We start from the raw sequence: 20,360 nt of genomic DNA, 5'->3' as shown, positions 1-20,360 counted from the left end.
AAAAAATGTTGCTTCTGATTAAATTACCGTTATTTTAAAAAGAAAATTCTTGCAGTGAGGCGAAAAATACTTTAAAAATAATAGGTATTAAAAAATTTAATTGTCCGGTATAATTGTAATTTTGGCATGGCTTTACACAGCCCTTCCTACAGAAGAAAGCCTAACAACCACTATGTAAAGTCACGAGTTGCAAGCCCGTCTTCTTTCTCCAATGGATATAAAACATCACCTCTTATCTCTTACTAAAGCAATTATTTCATCGTGCACAGTTCTTACCAATTTTATATTTCTCAATTAAATATTTTATTTATGAATTGTAAATGTAAGAAATGATTTTAATAGAGTATTTAAGGTGTATTAAATAAGTCTAGTTAATCACTTATTTTGTAAAGATTTTTTACGAAGTCTTTGTTGAAAAGTTTGGATATACGCATGTAAGGTTTAAGTTTATTTAATTTTAACGTACATTATTTGCAAATTTTGAATAATTTAATGTTTTTGGTGCTGAAAAAAAATCATTTTCCTCATTAGTCATTTCTTTTAACGGATTCCAAATTTTATTTCCAATTCTAAAGAAAGCATTACTAGAAGAAAAAATGTTGTATCAGGCTATGGTGAGTATTCATAAGCCGAAATGCATGAAAATATACCTTACCTAATCGAAATAAGTAATGAAAATATAATAGTTCATCGGATATAGAGAATAAATGTTATTTATTCCATGTTTCTGTCAAGTATTATAAAAAGTGGAAGCTCCACTTTACGAAAATACGTGTTTTTTCAGGTTTTGAGATCTAATCCATGCATTTATTCAGTCAAGCTGATTCCTCATACTTACAGAAGCATTTAATTTATAAGCTAATGACTCGTAGATTGAAATAACTATTTCGTATTAACGTTTAATGTACTAGAATTGACTGCACCTCTAAATTAAAAGAAAACTTTTCTGAACTATTTGGGTTAAAGTACCCATATAAATTGTAACTATTTTACACAGTCTAGTGTGGGTAAGTCGATAAAGTCTATGCTAAAAATCATATGATATATACGATTAATTTGATTAACCTTAAATCATTTATCTTTATTCAACATTTTTTAACAAATATTGAAAAAAAAAACTGAAGTAGACATAAAGTAAAAAAATTTAATATTGTCAAATATTTAATTTTTTATACTTATATATATATTTAATATGAAATATATAAATATTTCATATTAAATATTTTTTCAAACTATATCACTTTTTTAAGCTTTCTATGTTTCCCGTAATATCACTTCATAATTTGTTTTTTGTAATGCATTTAGACCATTTTATCTACTTTTCATTTTAAAATAAAATTTGATGTGATGTGACAACNAGAACATCAGGAATTATATATAATATGGCATTTAATACATTACTTATAACATATACATTTTATTAATATGGCTTTATTGACCAGTCTGCTTAAGTCCATTTCATAACTTGCTTAAGAATGCCAACATTATATACAATGATGTCATTCAATACGTTAGCTGTAACATAGATATAATATTAATATGGTCTTACTGACCAGTCTGTTTAGGTTCATTTCATAACGTGCTTAAGAATGCCAAGCAATGTATACAATGATGGCATTTAATACATTGGTTGTAGCATTTATATATATATATATAGATAGATAGATAGATAGATAGATAGATATAGATATAGATAGATACCTTTAATTTTTATATTTAGTTTACTAATTATTAAATTAATAATATCATATCGAAAGTTGTTAACATGTAACAACTGCACAATATTTCAATGAGACTTTTAATGACGATTGTAATTTGCAAGCAATTTAACAAATTTCACACAAATTATTTTTCCATGAAATTAATATTGAATCTTTTGACATTCAGATCAATTTTAGAGCCAATTAGAATCAAATATCTCATATTTGCATTGAATGATTTGTAACTATAGACATGAAAATACTTTTTTAATATAAGTTGTTCTGTTATTATATTAAGAATACTTCAAAACTCTCGGAAACCATCGGATTGTTCTCTTGAACCATAATACGGTTTTCTCTGCAACCTTAACAAAGTACTAAATTGAACAGTGTTTCAGTTAAACTTGCATCCTAGTATCAAAGGAATAAGTTAGCACCATAATATTGCTTAGCTTATTATTTAGTTTGCAATAAATTGAACGCGATTATGTTTCGAAGCGCTCTAACATTCCTGACGTCAGAAAAAGTAAAGTATCCCAAATTATTGCTTAAGTAAGATAAAGCAAAAACTTGTTTCAAACCCTGACCAGCCACAATTAAGATTGGTGTATTGAGCAAAAGATTACGCTAGGAAATAATTTTTATTTCTGTTTCAGAAGATGCTTTTAACAGATCTTATATACTTTTGTATCGCGAAATTAAAATCTTACATCAGCATGATTCTTTTAGTCAATTTTTGGTTGAATTGTACAAGTTTCAAAACGTTATATGTAACAAGTGACCGAATATATGTTGCAACAAACGTCTAGGAGAATGATGGCGCATCATCAGGATTACAACTGCAGAACAATCCGTGCCCGGTAACGTCGTCATACGCCACTAGGAATGCTTCCCTAAATACTGCATCTTCGAGTGCTTCGTTGATATAGTGTTTTTAAACGTGTACATTTCAACAAACAAATAGACTAGCAATGTCATTTTAAAGAAAAATTCAGTTGCTTTAGGAGCAAAACTAACTTCTGATTCGAAATCCCTACACCGAATTAGGCAAATGTTTGTATAAATGCAGCAAAAATTTGTTTTCCTGTGTGATTGAAATGATTTTTAAAAAAATTTGAGAATATGAATTTAAGAAGTTCCTTAACAAAACGCATTCTTGTCTCTATAGATAACTAAGCAGGTTTTAAAGATTTTATTCCCTGATTTGCTCTTTTTGACTTCAATACTTAACTAATATTTGCGAAAATTAATGTGAACAGTTTCTTTTTTTTTAGATAGTTTTTTAAAGATAATGTGAAATATCATCACTCTAAATGTTAACATAGATTGTCTAAGACATTTAAAATTTTTATGTTAATTTTTAATTATTGTATTAATGATTATAATATTCGTGCTTAAAATATTAAATATTGCTTTAAACTATTATAACAATGAACTATTATTACTTATACTTTTATACTTATAATAATATTAATGATCTAGATGCGAAAAGTTTTTTGCTGAGATGTGACATCAAGTTTTTATAACTGTCATTATTCAATTTAAATATATTATCTATAAACAGATCACTACTTTATGAAGTCTTCAGAATGTTTGACCTAGCTCGAGAAAATTCTTATCCTACGCCACTTGCTCACTCTGCTCTTCTTCCGTTAATGCTTATGTCTTTAGCATCTCAAAAGAATTCGCCTTCAACACTTAAGACTCCGGATTGTATTAAAAAGGAATACGATTATATCATAAGTATGAAAATTTGCAATTGATCAATTTATTAGTTATTTTAAATATTACTGGATTATTTTATCTTATATTTATAAAGGACATTTGATCACATCTAATCTACTACAATTTTGAAAAATGATTGATTTACTTTATACACTGTATATAATTGTATATAATTAAAGCAAACATTCTGTCATTCTCTCTCAATTTAATTATGAAAAATTAAAAGTGCTCAAACTTTCATTATAACTGCATTTGCTACATACGTATACATTCGGTTCGTATAATGAGGAAATCAGGATTTACGCCCAGACCAATTAATTAGGTTGTTGTTTCTGAAGTATTGCAGCAAAAGAAATCATTGTCTATAAGTATTAAAAAAATACAGGATGTTCCAAAAGTCAAGCAAAATTAGCAGGATGGTGATAAGAGACATAAACAGGATGAATCCATAGAGCATGGGGCTGCATGCCATTATGAGAGGATAATAAGTATGAAAAAGAAAACGGTGTAGACTGCACGCGGGAAAATGAGTACAAAAGATTCTACAACTTGATACTATAATTTGTAAACAAAAAAATATTTATATGAATAATTATTACAAGCCTTCTCTAAATAGTCACGGTGGCTCGGGGGATAGAGCACTCACCTCCTAATGAGGTGTCTGGGGTTCGAATCACACCGATAACTGGTAGATATGAATTCCGCATCCAGCTCGCACCGACCATAATGTTGACGTAAAATATCCTAAGTGTTCGACGAATCGTGGGTTAGAATTCCCTTGCCATCTGGTTAACAGGGAAGGTTTTTCATTGTTTCCGCTCCATGTAATCCAAATGAGGGCTAGTTCCATCAAATAGTCCACATGTAGGCAAAATTCTCCCAATACTTGATTCAGGAGTTGTCTTTTGCATTTGGTTCATAATTTCAAGGCTACCAAGTTGAACATTGATAGTCGTCAACTCAAAATTGAATCAGCAGAAAACGAAGACACAAAAAAAGACAAAAAAAAAGGAGCTCTTTAAATGCCTTTTGTAAATGTCACTGTCTGCAATTATGTAAATCGATTTCCAGAAATGTTCCAAGACGCCGGTAGGCCATTTGATATATTCCTAAATGACAACAACCGCCGCTAAGAGAACCATCATAATGGCGACAGGCGTGACATAAACTAATGATTTAAGGCCTTCATTCCATTAACTGACTTTTGTATTCATGATATTGATAAGACCAAATCTTCTTTATTCATTTTTATTTTTCTATTTCATTAAAAAATTTTATCCAATTAATTATGTATTATTTGAGCTGGATTGGTAGCCAGACGTGAACTATACGGTTAAGGGTTTTTTAAACCTAGGTAAGCGTCCACGTCTGTATTAAAAGAAAAAAGTGATTTAAGGTCATCCTAAAGGAAAAGTTCACACTGATTGAGATCCGGCAAGCATGAAGACTATCCACTTCCTTGGGTATGTTACATCAAGGTAAAAACACGCCTGTTAGGCAAAATGTGTGGGGCTCTTATCATGCATGAAGCGTTATGCCAAGTGCACAAACGCATAACTTAAGTAGGGCAAACCTCAACTTGTCTCCACCTTTCGCCTCCTCTAGATTAAGAACCTACGTGCATCTTATGTGATATTCAACCTCTCAACGTGGTTCGCAATCCCATGTTCTACGGATCCGTTCTCTTGATGTGCGTCTAAACAAACCTCAAGTCACCACCATCTTTCATCTCCTCTAGATTTATCACGTGCAACATTTTTCATGATAATCAGCCTTTCAATGCGGTTTGAGATCCCATGTTATACAGATTCGTTCTCTTGATGCACATCTAAACAAATCTCAACTCACCACTATATTTCGTACACTCTCTATTCAGAACGCGCACTCATTCTTCATGATATTTAAATTCACAACGTGGTTTGCATGTTTCTTGGCCATGGTACTACGGATCTATTCCCTTAACGTACTTTATTACGTCTTTGAATTTGTAGATTGAACTTTGGTAATGACTTACCTAGAAAATTAATGCTGTACTAAAATGATAACTTCTTTTTTTCTAAACTATTTTTATAAAAGCTTTAAATATCACGTATTTTGATAGGTGAAATTAGAGGATAAACAAGTATTTTAATCAGCTTTACTTTCAAGAAAAGAGTTTTAAATTAAAATGTTAGTCTGGGAGAAAGGGAAATACCACTTAGCTGCAATAACCATCTTTATATCTCTTTTCTTCAAAGTTGGAGCTGGATCCGCTGGATCCACTGTCGCTGGTCGCCTTTCGGAAATACAAAGCATAAGCATATTGTTATTAGAAGCTGGAAGAGAAGCACCAATTCTAAATGAACTACCACCCTATGGGCTGAACTTCTGGTTTTCTGATTTAGACTGGGCATATAAAACAGTTCCTCAAAAGTATGCTGGAACAAATCTTAAAAATAGGGTATGTGTTCTCAAAATATAGATGGTCAATTTTAATGGTAGTAATTATGATAGTATTAATTGTTATATGGATATAATATTAATTTTCACATGGATGTAATATTAATTAAAAAATATGTATGTAAGATAAATTTCAGAAAGGAAACATCCTATACTAAAACAACTTAAACCAAAGTTAGAGATTTTTAAAACTTAAAATACTAATGATATTCCTAAAATGCATCCTTAATCATTTTTCTTTTATAAAAAGATTTTAAATAAAAAATTTTTTTATTAATTTTTATAACTATTAATTTTGCACAATTTTTATTTTTAATGAATTAATAAAATATCACTATCTTTATCACTTATATCAATATCACTAATTTTATCACTATTTTAAAAAACATGGACAAATTTTAGCAGAGTAGAACTTTTTTCTTATTTACAGGTTTCCACAACATTTGAACTATCTTTAATCTTTATGAAAGGAAACCTAAGCGGAATTGTCACAAACTAAATAAAAAAGAGCTCTCTCTGTTTCCATACTTTAAAGGCTTTCTATCGGCAAATTGTTCATTTCTTTGATGTTAACTCTAAGCACATATTTATAATATTTTCAGCAAATTGTTTGGCCAAGTGGAAAAGGACTTGGAGGGTCAAGTTTGTTGAATAATGGAATGTATGTTCGAGGAAATAAAAATAACTACAATGAATGGGAAAGACAAGGTGCAAAAGGCTGGAGCTATGAGGAAATACTTCCCTATTTCAAAAAAATGGAAAATAATACTGATCCAAAATATGCTAAAAACGGTAAAAGGATGGTTTTTTTGGAAATTCATTGCTTTATTTGTCATTTTGTTATAATGCTATTTAAAGCGTCTATGAACAATTAAACGTGAAATTAAATTTCTATCGAATAGAGTATGATGTTTTTTAACCCGTCTTCTCAAAAATTTATTCTGTAAAGATTTATTTTTTATACAGCTATTGTATTATGCTGCTATTGTAATTTTTTTTAACATTTCTAAAAAGAATTAAAAATAATTTCATATAAATTGTTAAAACAAAGACAAAACTGAAATCGTAGAATTATGCTAAGGTCGAAGATGAATAGCTAAAGAGAAAATACTCTTAAAATCATTATTATTTTGCCAAATTCAACTACAGCTTAGCTGCTTCTTTTTAATTTAGAAAAAGTATTGGTGAAATACGACTTCCTTTGAAATAATAAACGCAATAAATTCTAAAAAATATCACAATTTTGGATTTGTTTCAAAGCAATTTAACTGTCTTATATTGAAAAAGCGTTGGTAAAAATGAAATCTTATCTTTTAATTGTAAAAAAGCGAGCAAATTTTCAATTACTTAAAAAAAAAATTTTCAGGCGGCAATTTGTTGTAATTCTGATTGAAAACTTAATTTTGAGAACAAAAAATATCATAAAAAAGCGCAAATAAGAATGAAAAAAATAAAAATCTTTTTCTGCCTCAGCGTCTTAATTATCGAAATACGAAAAAAAAGTATTTTTCTCAGATATAATTTTCAGATGGAAAATCCTTCACTAAGTATATAAATCAGTTACAATTTTTTAACTAATCGTTTTTTTACATAATTATTTTACAAAGGATTTAATATAGAAATTCCTAGCCAGCCGCATTCATACTATTGGTAAGTTGAAAATTAGGTAGTACTCATAGGAAGTACAAAATTTTAGTAACTAAATTTTCCTAAAATGTCTAAATAAAAGTATTTAAAATATTTATAAAGGAAGAAAGCTCGAATATGAACATTCGATCTAAGCAGAGATCTCTGCCAAAAACAGTTCAAAAAAATTCAACATATCAGCAAGAAACTAGCTCAGTTTAAGACATTGAAAACAATATTATCTTCATGCCAATTTCACTCCTTTATATATTATGTGACAAAAGTAAATAATAAAAAAACATACAAAGTAGTAATATTAAACAATTCAAAAGCTTTTCATCTATTTAAATTGCCTTATTTCCTTAAAAATAGAAATATGGTATAAATAGTAATAATCCTTAAAATAGTCCAATAACATTTCACAAGTTCGCACAAAAATGTTACATTGTTTATCGAATTCCTAAATTATTTAATTCCCTCTTTTTCAACTTAACTGGCTTAAAATATTTCTTTATTTGTTGTTTGTAAAAGCAATATATGAAGAAAAATACCGAAACGAAATAAAAGTCTTTTTTTATTGATTTAACAAGCCATCTTTGATTCAACAAGTGTGACTTCAAAACATGTTCAATTAGAGTTACTGTTCACTTAACTCCTATAAGTTATCTGAACGTCCTAAAAGTGAACTAAATGTCCCAAAAGTTAAAGTTTCAAGTTAATTGGCTTTGAATTATTTTATTTATTGTATAAAAAAATTAAATATTAAAAAATATACTCAAAGCGAAATGATTAAATGATATGAAAGATTTTTCAATTGAAATTGAACTTTGAAAAACAGTTCCCTATGTCATAATTGTATATTTTTATTTCCCCATTCAGTGCTTCTAGTATTTTAAGACTTAACCATTTTGATTAGATATTTATTACACCAATATAGCTTGAGATCTAAATTCATTTCCTAAAACTTCATATTAATTTTATACTTATTGTTGTAGTTGTATTTTTTTGTAGAAAAAGTTCACTTAATATTTTTTTCCAAATGAATAAAGTACAAAAATCACAGCAAAGTGCATTGAAAAAATATTAAAGTGGATACTTTGAATCGGAAACATGTACCAGTTGTATGTTAGTCCTGAAAAATAATTGAAATATTTACAGCGTATACCATAAGCAAAAAAATGGCATAAAAATATTTTCTGATTTTATTCCTTTAACTAATTTCTTGCTATGTGTGTAAATAATCAAAAATTTGAAAGAAATATAAACAAAGTGAATCAAGTGCAGATAATGTCACAAAAATGGACCTACTATAGATTCGGTTGCATAAATAAGAACTTTCGTCAATGTCAAAACCCAAAAATTTCAAACTTGTCATTTTTTGTGCTTTGACCGTGAGGAATGTTCTTATTTATGGAAGCAAAACTATTGTTTGTCCATTTTTGTGCCATTAATTTTTTAAACTGTTATGATCAAACACCGTTCGGGTGCTACACCGTTTGGGCAACGTATTTTCTTACACCAGTCTACTGATTTGCTCGCCTTTTTTCACATTTTCTTATTTTGCAGTGTCTATAGTTATCCAGAAACCATGAAATTGTATAGGTATTTCAAGAACAAGCTCGTAACTTTTTTTAGTCGTCGAATTTGAGAGAGATAGTTTGCACTTGTTCAGTGAATTACGATTTGTAAGTAATACTTTTCCCAATTCTTTTTCATGAATAAATGAAGAATGGGTGACAGTAAGTGCTCATAGCATATTATAACCCTGATATCTCCATGTTTTAAAATAAACCGTACCAATGCTGGATTTTGAAACGTAATAAATATGTGAGTATTTAAAATACACTTGCTTTCCTTCACATTTATTCCAGGTAAAATGTTCCCTCCACTTCCATAATTTCTTCAGAAAAAAAGAGTAAACTTAAGGAAAAAATGCCTTATTTTAAGCCATAATTAAAAATTATCAAAAATAAACTGCGAATATGAATTCCTATAATGAGTTCGAATAAAAAATCGTTTAAAATTTGATTATTTTTTGGTCATAATATGACAGAAAAATAAAACATTTAAGTGGTAATTTGTACTTTGTTCCCATATTTTAGCTTTTCTTCGTGAATAGCACTAAGTATATCCTATTATTATCTGGGCATCAAAAAATATTTTAAAACCATTTTAGCTCTAATATACTTAATGTACTGTTTACATAATTTTTTCTCGTGTCTATTATTAAGAATAAAATGAATGTAAGGTTTTGTACTTTTTAGGATACCATGGAACAAGTGGTCCAATAACTGTACAAAGCATTCCTTATAAATCAAAACTAAGTTCTAAAATTATCAAAGGTGTAAGAGAATTGGGATACAGAATACACGATTCTAATGGACCTAAGCAAACAGGTAAATCAATTTAGGATTAACCATAGGATATAATGAAGGTATTCAAAGTGTAGAATTGAGCAGAAATTTGTTTACACTTGATTTCAATTTGAAACTTACAAACGTTAGTTTTCGAACTTTATATCATTAAAGACATTTATTTTAACTGTATTTCACAATAAAAAATATACCAGTTATCAAAAAAAAAAATTTCTTTTTTAAAATTCCAATGAAAAATTTTAATATTTCATCGTAAAAATTTTTTTTAGTAAATCGATTTTCTAATTGCTTTAAAATGCATTTTTTAATTCCCTTAGTAGCCCTGGATATTAATCAACGGTCCCTTTCTTTCTTCTAACTTTGTATATTTTCTGGTGTATATTATAAAACGCTGCAAGCATTTCAAAGTAACTATAGTTCATCAATCTGAATATTTATGCATAACTTTTTTGGCTTAGTATTGTTACTGCTGTCCTTAATACAATTTGTATCGGGTTTAGTATGTTTCAAATAGCAAATATTGAAATATGGAAACTATTGCAAAATTTCAAGAGGAATTTCTGTTATAAGATATATTTGGAGAGTCACTGTGGAAGCAAAATGATAGGTAATAAATTCATATTTTAGAAATTAGACTAAGAAAGTTAAACGGTACATCTACTGAAGATGGCATTCCAAAATAGTTGTATTAGTAGCTCCCCTGGCCTTAAAGTAGTAGACTAAATAGTTTCCTATACGGGAATGGCAACTGCTCTTCTTACTGCAAAATATTTTATGAAGCAGTTGAAAATGAGTACTGAAATTTGCTGAAATTTTAGTAATTACGATGATTTCAGAGGGCTGACAATGTTCTACACACACACCCATTTATATATATATATATATATATATATATATATATATATCTATATATATATATATATATATATATATATATATATATATATATATATATATATATATATATATATATATATATATATATATATATATATATATATATATATATATATATATATATATATATATATATATATATATATATATATATATATATATATATATATATATATATATATATATATATATATATATATATATATATATATATATATATATATATATATATATATATATATATATATATATATATATATATATATATATATATATATATATATATATATATATATATATATATATATATATATATATATATATATATATATATATATATATATATATATATATATATATATATATATATATATATATATATATATATATATATATATATATATATATATATATATATATATATATATATATATATATATATATATATATATATATATATATATATATATATATATATATATATATATATATATATATATATATATATATATATATATATATATATATATATATATATATATATATATATATATATATATATATATATATATATATATATATATATATATATATATATATATATATATATATATATATATATATATATATATATATATATATATATATATATATATATATATATATATATATATATATATATATATATATATATATATATATATATATATATATATATATATATATATATATATATATATATATATATATATATATATATATATATATATATATATATATATATATATATATATATATATATATATATATATATATATATATATATATATATATATATATATATATATATATATATATATATATATATATATATATATATATATATATATATATATATATATATATATATATATATATATATATATATATATATATATATATATATATATATATATATATATATATATATATATATATATATATATATATATATATATATATATATATATATATATATATATATATATATATATATATATATATATATATATATANTATATATATATGAATGCATAGAAAAGCTCGCCCTTTGAATTAAAAAGTTCCTTCCAGCCTGTATGCCGTATAATTCTGAATATATGCACTGATATAAGGTCTTATGTTAATGAATGATAAATTTAAAAAAGGCTCTGTTTAAGCTAATTTCCTCATAAATCGGCGTGGCATTTTGATTGCTTTTGTTTTAGACGTTTCAGAATGGCAATTCGAATTTTTATATTTTAATTTTTTACTTATTTATATTTTTTTGTAAGATTATATCAAAAGACACGAATTTTGCTTTTACGAGTAATCACTTTCTGATGAACTTGATTCGCAATCATTCTCTGTATATTAAATCAACGTCGTTTTCAGTCATTTTTGCATGGCTTTTAAAAGTAGAAATGTCAGACTTGAGATCTCATTTTTGTTGTAGAAATTCAATCTTATATCCCCACCGTTTTCTATTCTATCTATTCAGTAGTTATTTATCTATCGATATTATTTCGGTAATTATTATTCGGCCAGGTTTTTTTTTCAAGTTCTTACATTTTTAATACGATGTTATGTAAGTGATTTATAAAGGTGATTTTGAATTTATCACTTTTAAATGCACTTAATTCGCAGCGATTCCATCGTGCGAATTAAGTGCATCAAGTCACGTGAATAGTCCTCGGTCTTCAAAAATTTTCCCGTGATTTTTCAAATGCTGATGGTTCCATATAATTACCAATTTGGAATTTGAATAGTCCCTTTTTGATACGCTCTGTTGGAGACTGTTTCGATCCTGATTGCTTTTTTCTTATTTATTTATCATAGTTTTTTATATTTTACCCTAATTTATTTGGTCATTTGCACGTGGTTTGTCTAATTACGAATTAAATAATTGGATTTTTCATGACTTTCCAGCTTAACAACCATACATTTTTTTTATATAGTCACTTATTCTATAAAATCAGTAGTCAGATTTCATTAAATAGTCGCTTCCGATCAGCTTTTGAAGGAAAAAAAATTTCCATAGTCTACTTACCCTGATTTCAGTAGCAATTAGTCGCGTTTAGTCGCCAATGATTTCTCTGGGATATTGCTAATGAATATTGAATACATTAAGTCTAGTGGCATTACATTGGAAATTGTTCGTTAATAGGGAAAAGTATCTAAAGAGGCAATTTGAGATACTTAAACATTCTAAGGTATCTGTCAAATTAAAAAATTATATTTTTTCATTAATAAATGAATTATATTTGTTTTTTTTTAATGTCTTAAAGGTATTTACATTCCTCAAGGTGATCTACGAAATGGGCAAAGATGTAGCGCCGCTAAGGCTTAATTGGTGCCAGCTGAAAATCGAACTAATTTAGATATTCTGCCAAATGCCTTCGTTTATAAAGTAAATCAATTTATTCCCAAAACTAATTAATAACTTTTTACCAACAGAAGAAAAATGGTAAGTTTAGTCAAATCTTCATTTCTAACGAATTTGTTTTTAAACAGTATCGGAAGCTGTATTTAATTTTGAGGTGTATGTCAGAACTTCTTAAGGATAAAATCTGGCAAGGCTGACAAAAACAAGAAAAATAATTAAATAATGAGGCATGCAACACAATATTAAAAACGTAGTGATTGAATTTTCATTTTGAAATTAAAATTTTAAGAACAGAACGAGACTAGCGTTGGTTTTGAAAGGATTGTAAGTTGTTTTTGGATATAATTACTGTGGTTTAATAAAAGAATATATTTTTTAATGGTATATATTTCCAATTGCAAAAATTGAATTTTTTAATTCAATTATTGGTGATTCTGATAATCTAGATTCAAGCCTCTCGGCAATTCACTGACAACGTTCTGTTCTTAAAAATTTAAAAAATAGAAGTAAAATTGTAATAAAATAAAAATAAAATTCATATTCGCGAAAGCAACTACCCATAGAGGGCGCTGTTTTCTTAGAGGAATGTGTGCTAGCAGAACAACACGATTATCAGTTGCACTGGAGATTTCCTCAGTGCAACATGGTAACGTCCCTCCTTTATTGTGAATTGCTAAATTAAAAAGAGAAGAATGTTTGATTTCCTTTCTTATACAAGGTGAAACAACATTGAATCTCTTTTTTCAGGGAATAAACATTCAAAACACATCGGAAAATGTTTGTAAAACATCTAATTATTAGAGTTAAAACCTAGTGCCTGAGAAATCGTTCTACTAAATTTAATGATCTAATATGAAAGGTCTATTTAAACTTTACATTCAATACTTTTCTGAATCATATTACTTCAAGCATTAAAATATGCAAAATGTATACAGAAACACATAATGCTATACCGTTTAATTTTGCAAAAAAGTTTTTGACAACAATTTTTCTCAAAAAACTATGAACTAAAAAACGTAAAGTTAAGAATGCTTACGATGAAAAAAATTAAAAAAAAAAAACAATTCTAAAAATTCTTCATATTGAAAGCAAACGTTCATATTGTTTCTTTTTTTTAGTCTTAAAATTCGTATTAATCAGACGTAAAAATCATGCTGTAGAGAACTACTAGAAAAAATCAAATTAGAAAAAATCAAATCAAAACAAAATCAAATTAAATCAAAATCAAAATCAAATCAAAATCAAATCAAAATCAAAATCAAATGAAATCAAAAAAATCAAAATAGAATCAAATTAGAAAAAAAATATTTACAAGTAAATTTTTTATTAAAAAAATAATAAAACTTACTTGCTTTACCCGAGAATTCCAAATGAAATGTTCTTTGTTTGAAAATTTTATTCTCAAACAATATATACATAGATTACCTCTTCATTACTTTTAGATGACAGACCACACCCCAAAATTTTATTATTGTAAGATCTCGATGTGGATTTCAATGTGTAACTTAACAGAATAGCTGAATTCTAATTGAAATTATTCATTCAAAATTTTAAAAAAAATATTCACCGAGAAAACGATAAAAATTTATTAATAGTCAACACAAATGATACTACTTCAAGCAATTCGGATCTATGCCTTTATCTTGTGCTGCAAGATATGCTTAGAGGATATCAAAATAGGACTATCCGCATCTGTTCTGACAGTCAGGCTGCTCTCCTATTACTGTCAAGGTGTAAATTCACATCTTTGTTAGTGTGGGAATGCTTCTCGGTCCTCTGTGACCTATCCACTCATAACAGGGTATCCCTGCATTGGGTACCTGTACATATGGGTATCGGTGGAAATGAGCTTGCTGATGAAGCGGCACGAGCTGGCTCTAATGCAATTTTCTGGGGCCCTGAACCTGCACTAGGAATTTCTCTCACCTAATTTAGGGAATCCATATTCAAGCTCTATGACAAAATTGCTCATGAGCAATGGCGCGCTGCTGACGGTCAGAGACAAATCTAAGTAGTTAAATAATGACTGTCCTAGTGTACGTCAAAAATAGCTTTTAAAGCTTAATAGAAACAGTTTAAGGAAGATCATTGTTCTTCTTACTGGACACTGCATCCTTAGGAGACATCCATACTTAATGGGAATAGAATCCAATTCTCTTTGTCGGGGTTGTCATCTTGATGAAGAGACATCATGACACATACTCTGTGATAGTGAGTTCTATTCTGCCTAAAGATTTGAGCATTTAGGGCAACATTGCGTCATTGCCTGGGAACTGCAAGATGTTCCTGGAAGGTGTCAGCTGAATTTTATTTCAGCTATAGGGCTTTCATGCTAATCATGATTTAGGGTTTGGGTACAATAGATCTCTCGCGGATGTGCCCTGCTCGTTAGAGCTGCCCAACCTCTAAGTCTAAATCTAAGCAATTCGGATGATTCCTTACTGTTGTTTTTTTAATTATATAGATACAAAAATATGTACTATCCTATAAAGAAGAATATTCTATAACTATCACAGTTCTGCCCGTTCTAACATCACGTTTATTCATTGGAATAAAGTAAGCAATATTGACTTAAATTTAATTTGTAATGAATTGAAGACAAAAGAAATGTATTTTACAGTAATACACACATCTGTAACAGTATACGATCATAAAATCGGAAGTTATCGGCTGCAAGTTTGTCGATAATATAAAAGTAAAAATTATTGAGAAATTTCTACAAATGTTGGGCTCGTTTGGTTTCAGAAAGATTTATCAATGTGCTGCGTCGTTTTTTCAGGTTCTTAAGCTTTTTCCTTTGGGAAATTTTACTTATTTGCTAAAAAATGGTGTCCTACTCTGACCATGATTCTGATAGAACTAAATGAAAACTTAATAAATAAAAGTCTGAAAATAAACTCTCCGCTAGAGGGCGTATTCAAGCGTTGCAATCACGAATTGCGCTGCATGTTTCATTATTTAATTATTATTTTTGTCTTTGTTAGCTTTTCTAGAATTCATTCTTAAAATGACCTGACAGTGCATATTATTAAAAATATTGATTCGCGTTGAACTATAATATTTTGGCCGAATTCGTTGCAATTTTACTTTGGAAAAATTTCGGAGCATGGTTATCTTAATATCATTCAAACTAGCTACAATTTTAATTTAGAGTGGCATTTTGCGTTTTCATTCTTCATAGTTTAACCATGATATTGTATTAACAATGATATTGTTCAACATAACCGAAAACATAGTTCAATTTAACACCTTATAACAGCAAATTTTCTCGCAATATTTTACATTGTTGAATCAATATTTCTAAAAATGTATTTTAAAATGCATGGTAACTAGTTCTGTTTCACAGCAAAAAATTCCAGATTAAATTACGGTAAAAAGTACCGACACTCAGGGTGCCGATACTGTTTTCTGCAAAATCCATTTCTTCCAGAACATGTTACGCTACAAAAAATTTGATATTCTGCAATTTTTACAGTAATAATTATAGAAAAATCACCGTATGACTCTAGATAAATAAATATTCCTGCTAGAAATGACGGTATAATATTTAACGGTAAATATGGATTTCACGGTAATATGGCTTTTATGTAAATTGGATTTTACGGATGATGCATCTAAAGTGTCCGTACTTTATACCGTAATTTGACTTGAATTTTTTGCAGTGTACTTGTAGATTTGCAATAAGTTTTACTTATTGCAATAGTCACTGAGAAACTATCTAAATTTGTGAGGTGCCCCTACTAAATTTGTGCTCTTTAAATTTAGATCATAATTAGAAATGGACAAGCTGTTGGTGTAAAATTTGACGTGAATGGAACATTATATGAAATAAAGGCAAGGAAAGAAATCATATTGTCTGCAGGTACTGTCAATTCAGCTCAGATACTAATGCTTTCAGGTGTAGGACCAAAGGACGAACTTGAAAAGCATGGCGTAAGATAGTTTTTTTTTTTTTTCATTTAGATCCTTCAGATTAAGATATTTATTTATTTTTTCAGAATGTACTGTTTAGTTTGATGGCAAAAGTTTATTTAGATGGACGGTTAATGTAGGTACAAAGGTTAGGTTAGAATATATATATATGCTATTTTGCGTGTGAGGATAATCGTGTGAGCTGACGACTACATATATTTTCCTTATTTTGTTTTCCGTTATTTTTAATATATTTAAAAGAGAAACATTTAATTCATTATTAATTTTGTTTCTCCTCTATAAAATATTTTTTTCTTGTTTTCTTTATATTTATATANTGCTTCTTTAAAATAAAATAAAGAAAACAATATGGAAATTTAAAAGCTACCGCGAGGGATGTTACTTGCTGCTAAAATTATAAAGCGTTGTGACTAACTATATATATATATATATATATATATATATATACAGCATATTAAAAAAAAGGAATTTAAGAAAAACAATTTTATTTTATTTTATTTTATTTATTGTGCATTTTTTTGGAATTTTTTTAGTGCTCCTCACACTATGGTATTGATAAATTTTTCTTTGGTTATATTGATACAATATCAAGAAGCACACCTTTTGCGGATATTATCGTGTGAGCTGATGAAAAGATTATATATTTTATTTTCCGGATTTTCATAAATTTTTTCCTTTTTTTCGGATATATTTTTTCTGACTTTAATTATTTTTATTATTTTCATTTTTCTTTTTTCCTTTTTTCATTGTTCAGTAATTTTTTCCTTGTTTTCTCTACTTTTGAATTTTTTTTCAAAAATAACTTTAGATTCCTCTTGCTGCTAATTTACCTGTTGGAAACAATTTACAAGAACACTACTCAGCAACAAATGTCTATGAACTTAATCCAAGCATACTTTCTTTCACCAAGTTGCTTGCCAGCAATGCAAGCTTCCAACAGTACATAGAAAAGAGAACAGGTATTTTCTCTTCATGATAGTATCAAATTTAAATGTCAAAAACCACTGGTAAAATAATTTTCTATACATGAATTGAAAATAAGAATTTATTAAATATTCAGTTTACAATTAACTTCTTACAAGCATTATTCCTACATTTGTGCATAATTCATTCTTTTCTAAATTAATCTAAACTCTAACAAAGAAAGTACACATCTCAAAAATTTCTATTGAAGCAAATTTAAGCTTAAATTAAAGAGCATGTATATAAACCTTGGATAGGTACAAATTAGCCACTTAATATCCTCCTTGAATATGATATGCATCATCAAAGTTTCAGTTCATTTACCTTTAAACTAACAGACTTCAAGATTTCAAATAAATTTAAAATGCGAATTAAAATTTTGTATTTTTCTTAAATAATTCTTACATTATATGTAAAAATAAAAATCCATTAATTTTCTGTTATTAAAAATTTCATTTTAAAAAAAACAAATTGAATTAAATCAAAAAATAATAAATTAGAAATTGAATAAAACCTAATATATTGCTATCAATCTTTTATCAGAAAAGAAAATTGGTGGTAAAATTCAACCATCTCAACTGGAATTTTAACTCGGAATCTATCTGGTGAGAGTCTGACCATTACACAAAAGCTTAGATGTTTTTGTTACTAGTGGGCTGCGCCCCCTGCTTGCTAACGCTCGCCAACCCCCGAAAATTTCTACGCAATCTTATATGGTTTGCTTCGCAAAACAAGCTCACTTCACTCGCTACTAACTTAGGTGCATTGCAAATGCACAAAATTCTAAGAATTCAAATCCATATAACAACATTTTTTTTAAAACAAAAATTACATCTTTTTAGTAAATACTAAGTCATTAAAATAAATTTGAATTCAAATAAATGACATGTAATTCGTTAAATCTTCACATTTGGTGAAAATGCTCTCTCTGGTTATTTCAGCTTCCGTTTTTAAAAGCCCTATATGTTGAGCCACATGAGCTAGATTTGGCATGTGACATTTTTAGCAGCAATCATTGGTCGATTTTCTAGCGTTGCCATTCGGGGATCCGTAATGAGGCTTTTTTTTGTCGCCGTGTAAGAGAAATATATATATAGAAGTTTAAAAGTACATGTACTGAAACATTAATGGGACATATTTTACCCTAAGAGCATATTAGCTTGCTAATTTGTACCCTATGCAAGGTTTTCTAACATGTTCTTCAATCGAAGCTTAACTTAGTTTTAATAGGAAGTACCAAGATGCGGACTTCTCTTGTAAGACGGTAAGTACTAGTACTGGACTTTTAAACTAACCATAATATGTGCTTACTTAATTTTATGGTATGGTTTAATTGCAAGGCCACTAACTTCTCTTGAAGGTGCAGTAGTTACTGCATTCTTGAACGATGGCTATGTACGACCGAAATTTGATAATCTAACTACCAGGTTTTTATAGGTGCTGGAGATATTGGACTTTTTAAAGTCTTAGGCATCACTGAAGAGGTAATAATTTATATTATTTTTATATATAATTATTCATCTGCTTATAACTTTAGCTCAGTGATTCCCAAAGTGGTCTATATTGACCCCCAGGGGTCGACGACAACCTGCAAGGGGTCCTTGTCAAGTGAAAGAAAAATTGGGGGTCCGTGAAATGAAAATGGGGGGAAACGATAGTGTTTCTCACATAAGAATGTCGTGACTTTAATTTTGGCATTTCATGAATGGAATAATCAACATACACTGATAGTACCTATTCACTTACATTGTACTTCCGTATAATATAAAGACATATATCTATCTACATTCCACATAATTTATAAAAGAATCTAGAAGGTAAACATTTCATTAAAATTTAAGTTATTAGGGTTACTTTCTGCTATATGAAACTGAATTATTATAAACTAGCAGTTGCCTGCAGCTACACCCGCGTACGTTTTTATTTTCTCGGCGTATAAGGTTTTATTTTGTAACAAAAAAGTATTTTTCCGCTGTAAATTGGTTTCCGGTAAATTAATTGGATTGGTAAATTAATTTGGATTTAATTAATAAATGTATAAAATTAACATATCTTTCTTCTTAGGATTTTCATACAACACTTCACTACAGTTAGAAATTTAAATCTTTCACAGTGAATAGCTTTACATTTGAAGTTGATGAATTTACAAAAAATCAATATCAGGTAAGTAAGGGGTCTACCCGAAACCGAAAAATATGGCAATGGGTCTACGAGACAAAAAAGTTCAGGAACCACTGCATTAGCTTAAGCAGGTTCTGCATTTTTTCTTTACTTTCTATGCAGTCTTTTTTTTTTGGG

General features: G+C 27.8%; 1 protein-coding gene across 1 annotated transcript in view; it reads left to right on the top strand.

The window, feature by feature from the left end:
* Window positions 1-898: 898 nt before the first annotated feature.
* LOC107439446 (glucose dehydrogenase [FAD, quinone]-like) overlaps window positions 899-20,360 on the top strand; it is a gene marked incomplete in the record, with an annotated part of 25,085 nt that continues 5,623 nt past the window's right edge. The window contains 8 exon segments of the mRNA XM_071183310.1: window positions 899-1,007; window positions 3,265-3,443; window positions 5,663-5,865; window positions 6,467-6,656; window positions 9,755-9,886; window positions 13,069-13,190; window positions 16,932-17,099; window positions 17,908-18,058. Of these exon segments, the coding sequence (XP_071039411.1) occupies window positions 3,290-3,443; window positions 5,663-5,865; window positions 6,467-6,656; window positions 9,755-9,886; window positions 13,069-13,190; window positions 16,932-17,099; window positions 17,908-18,058 (1,120 nt within the window).

Source organism: Parasteatoda tepidariorum, chromosome 7, assembly GCF_043381705.1.
Source record: "Parasteatoda tepidariorum isolate YZ-2023 chromosome 7, CAS_Ptep_4.0, whole genome shotgun sequence".
NCBI lineage: Eukaryota > Metazoa > Arthropoda > Arachnida > Araneae > Theridiidae > Parasteatoda > Parasteatoda tepidariorum.
Note: the sequence above shows the minus strand (reverse complement) of the source record. Positions and strands in the feature narration are given on the sequence as shown.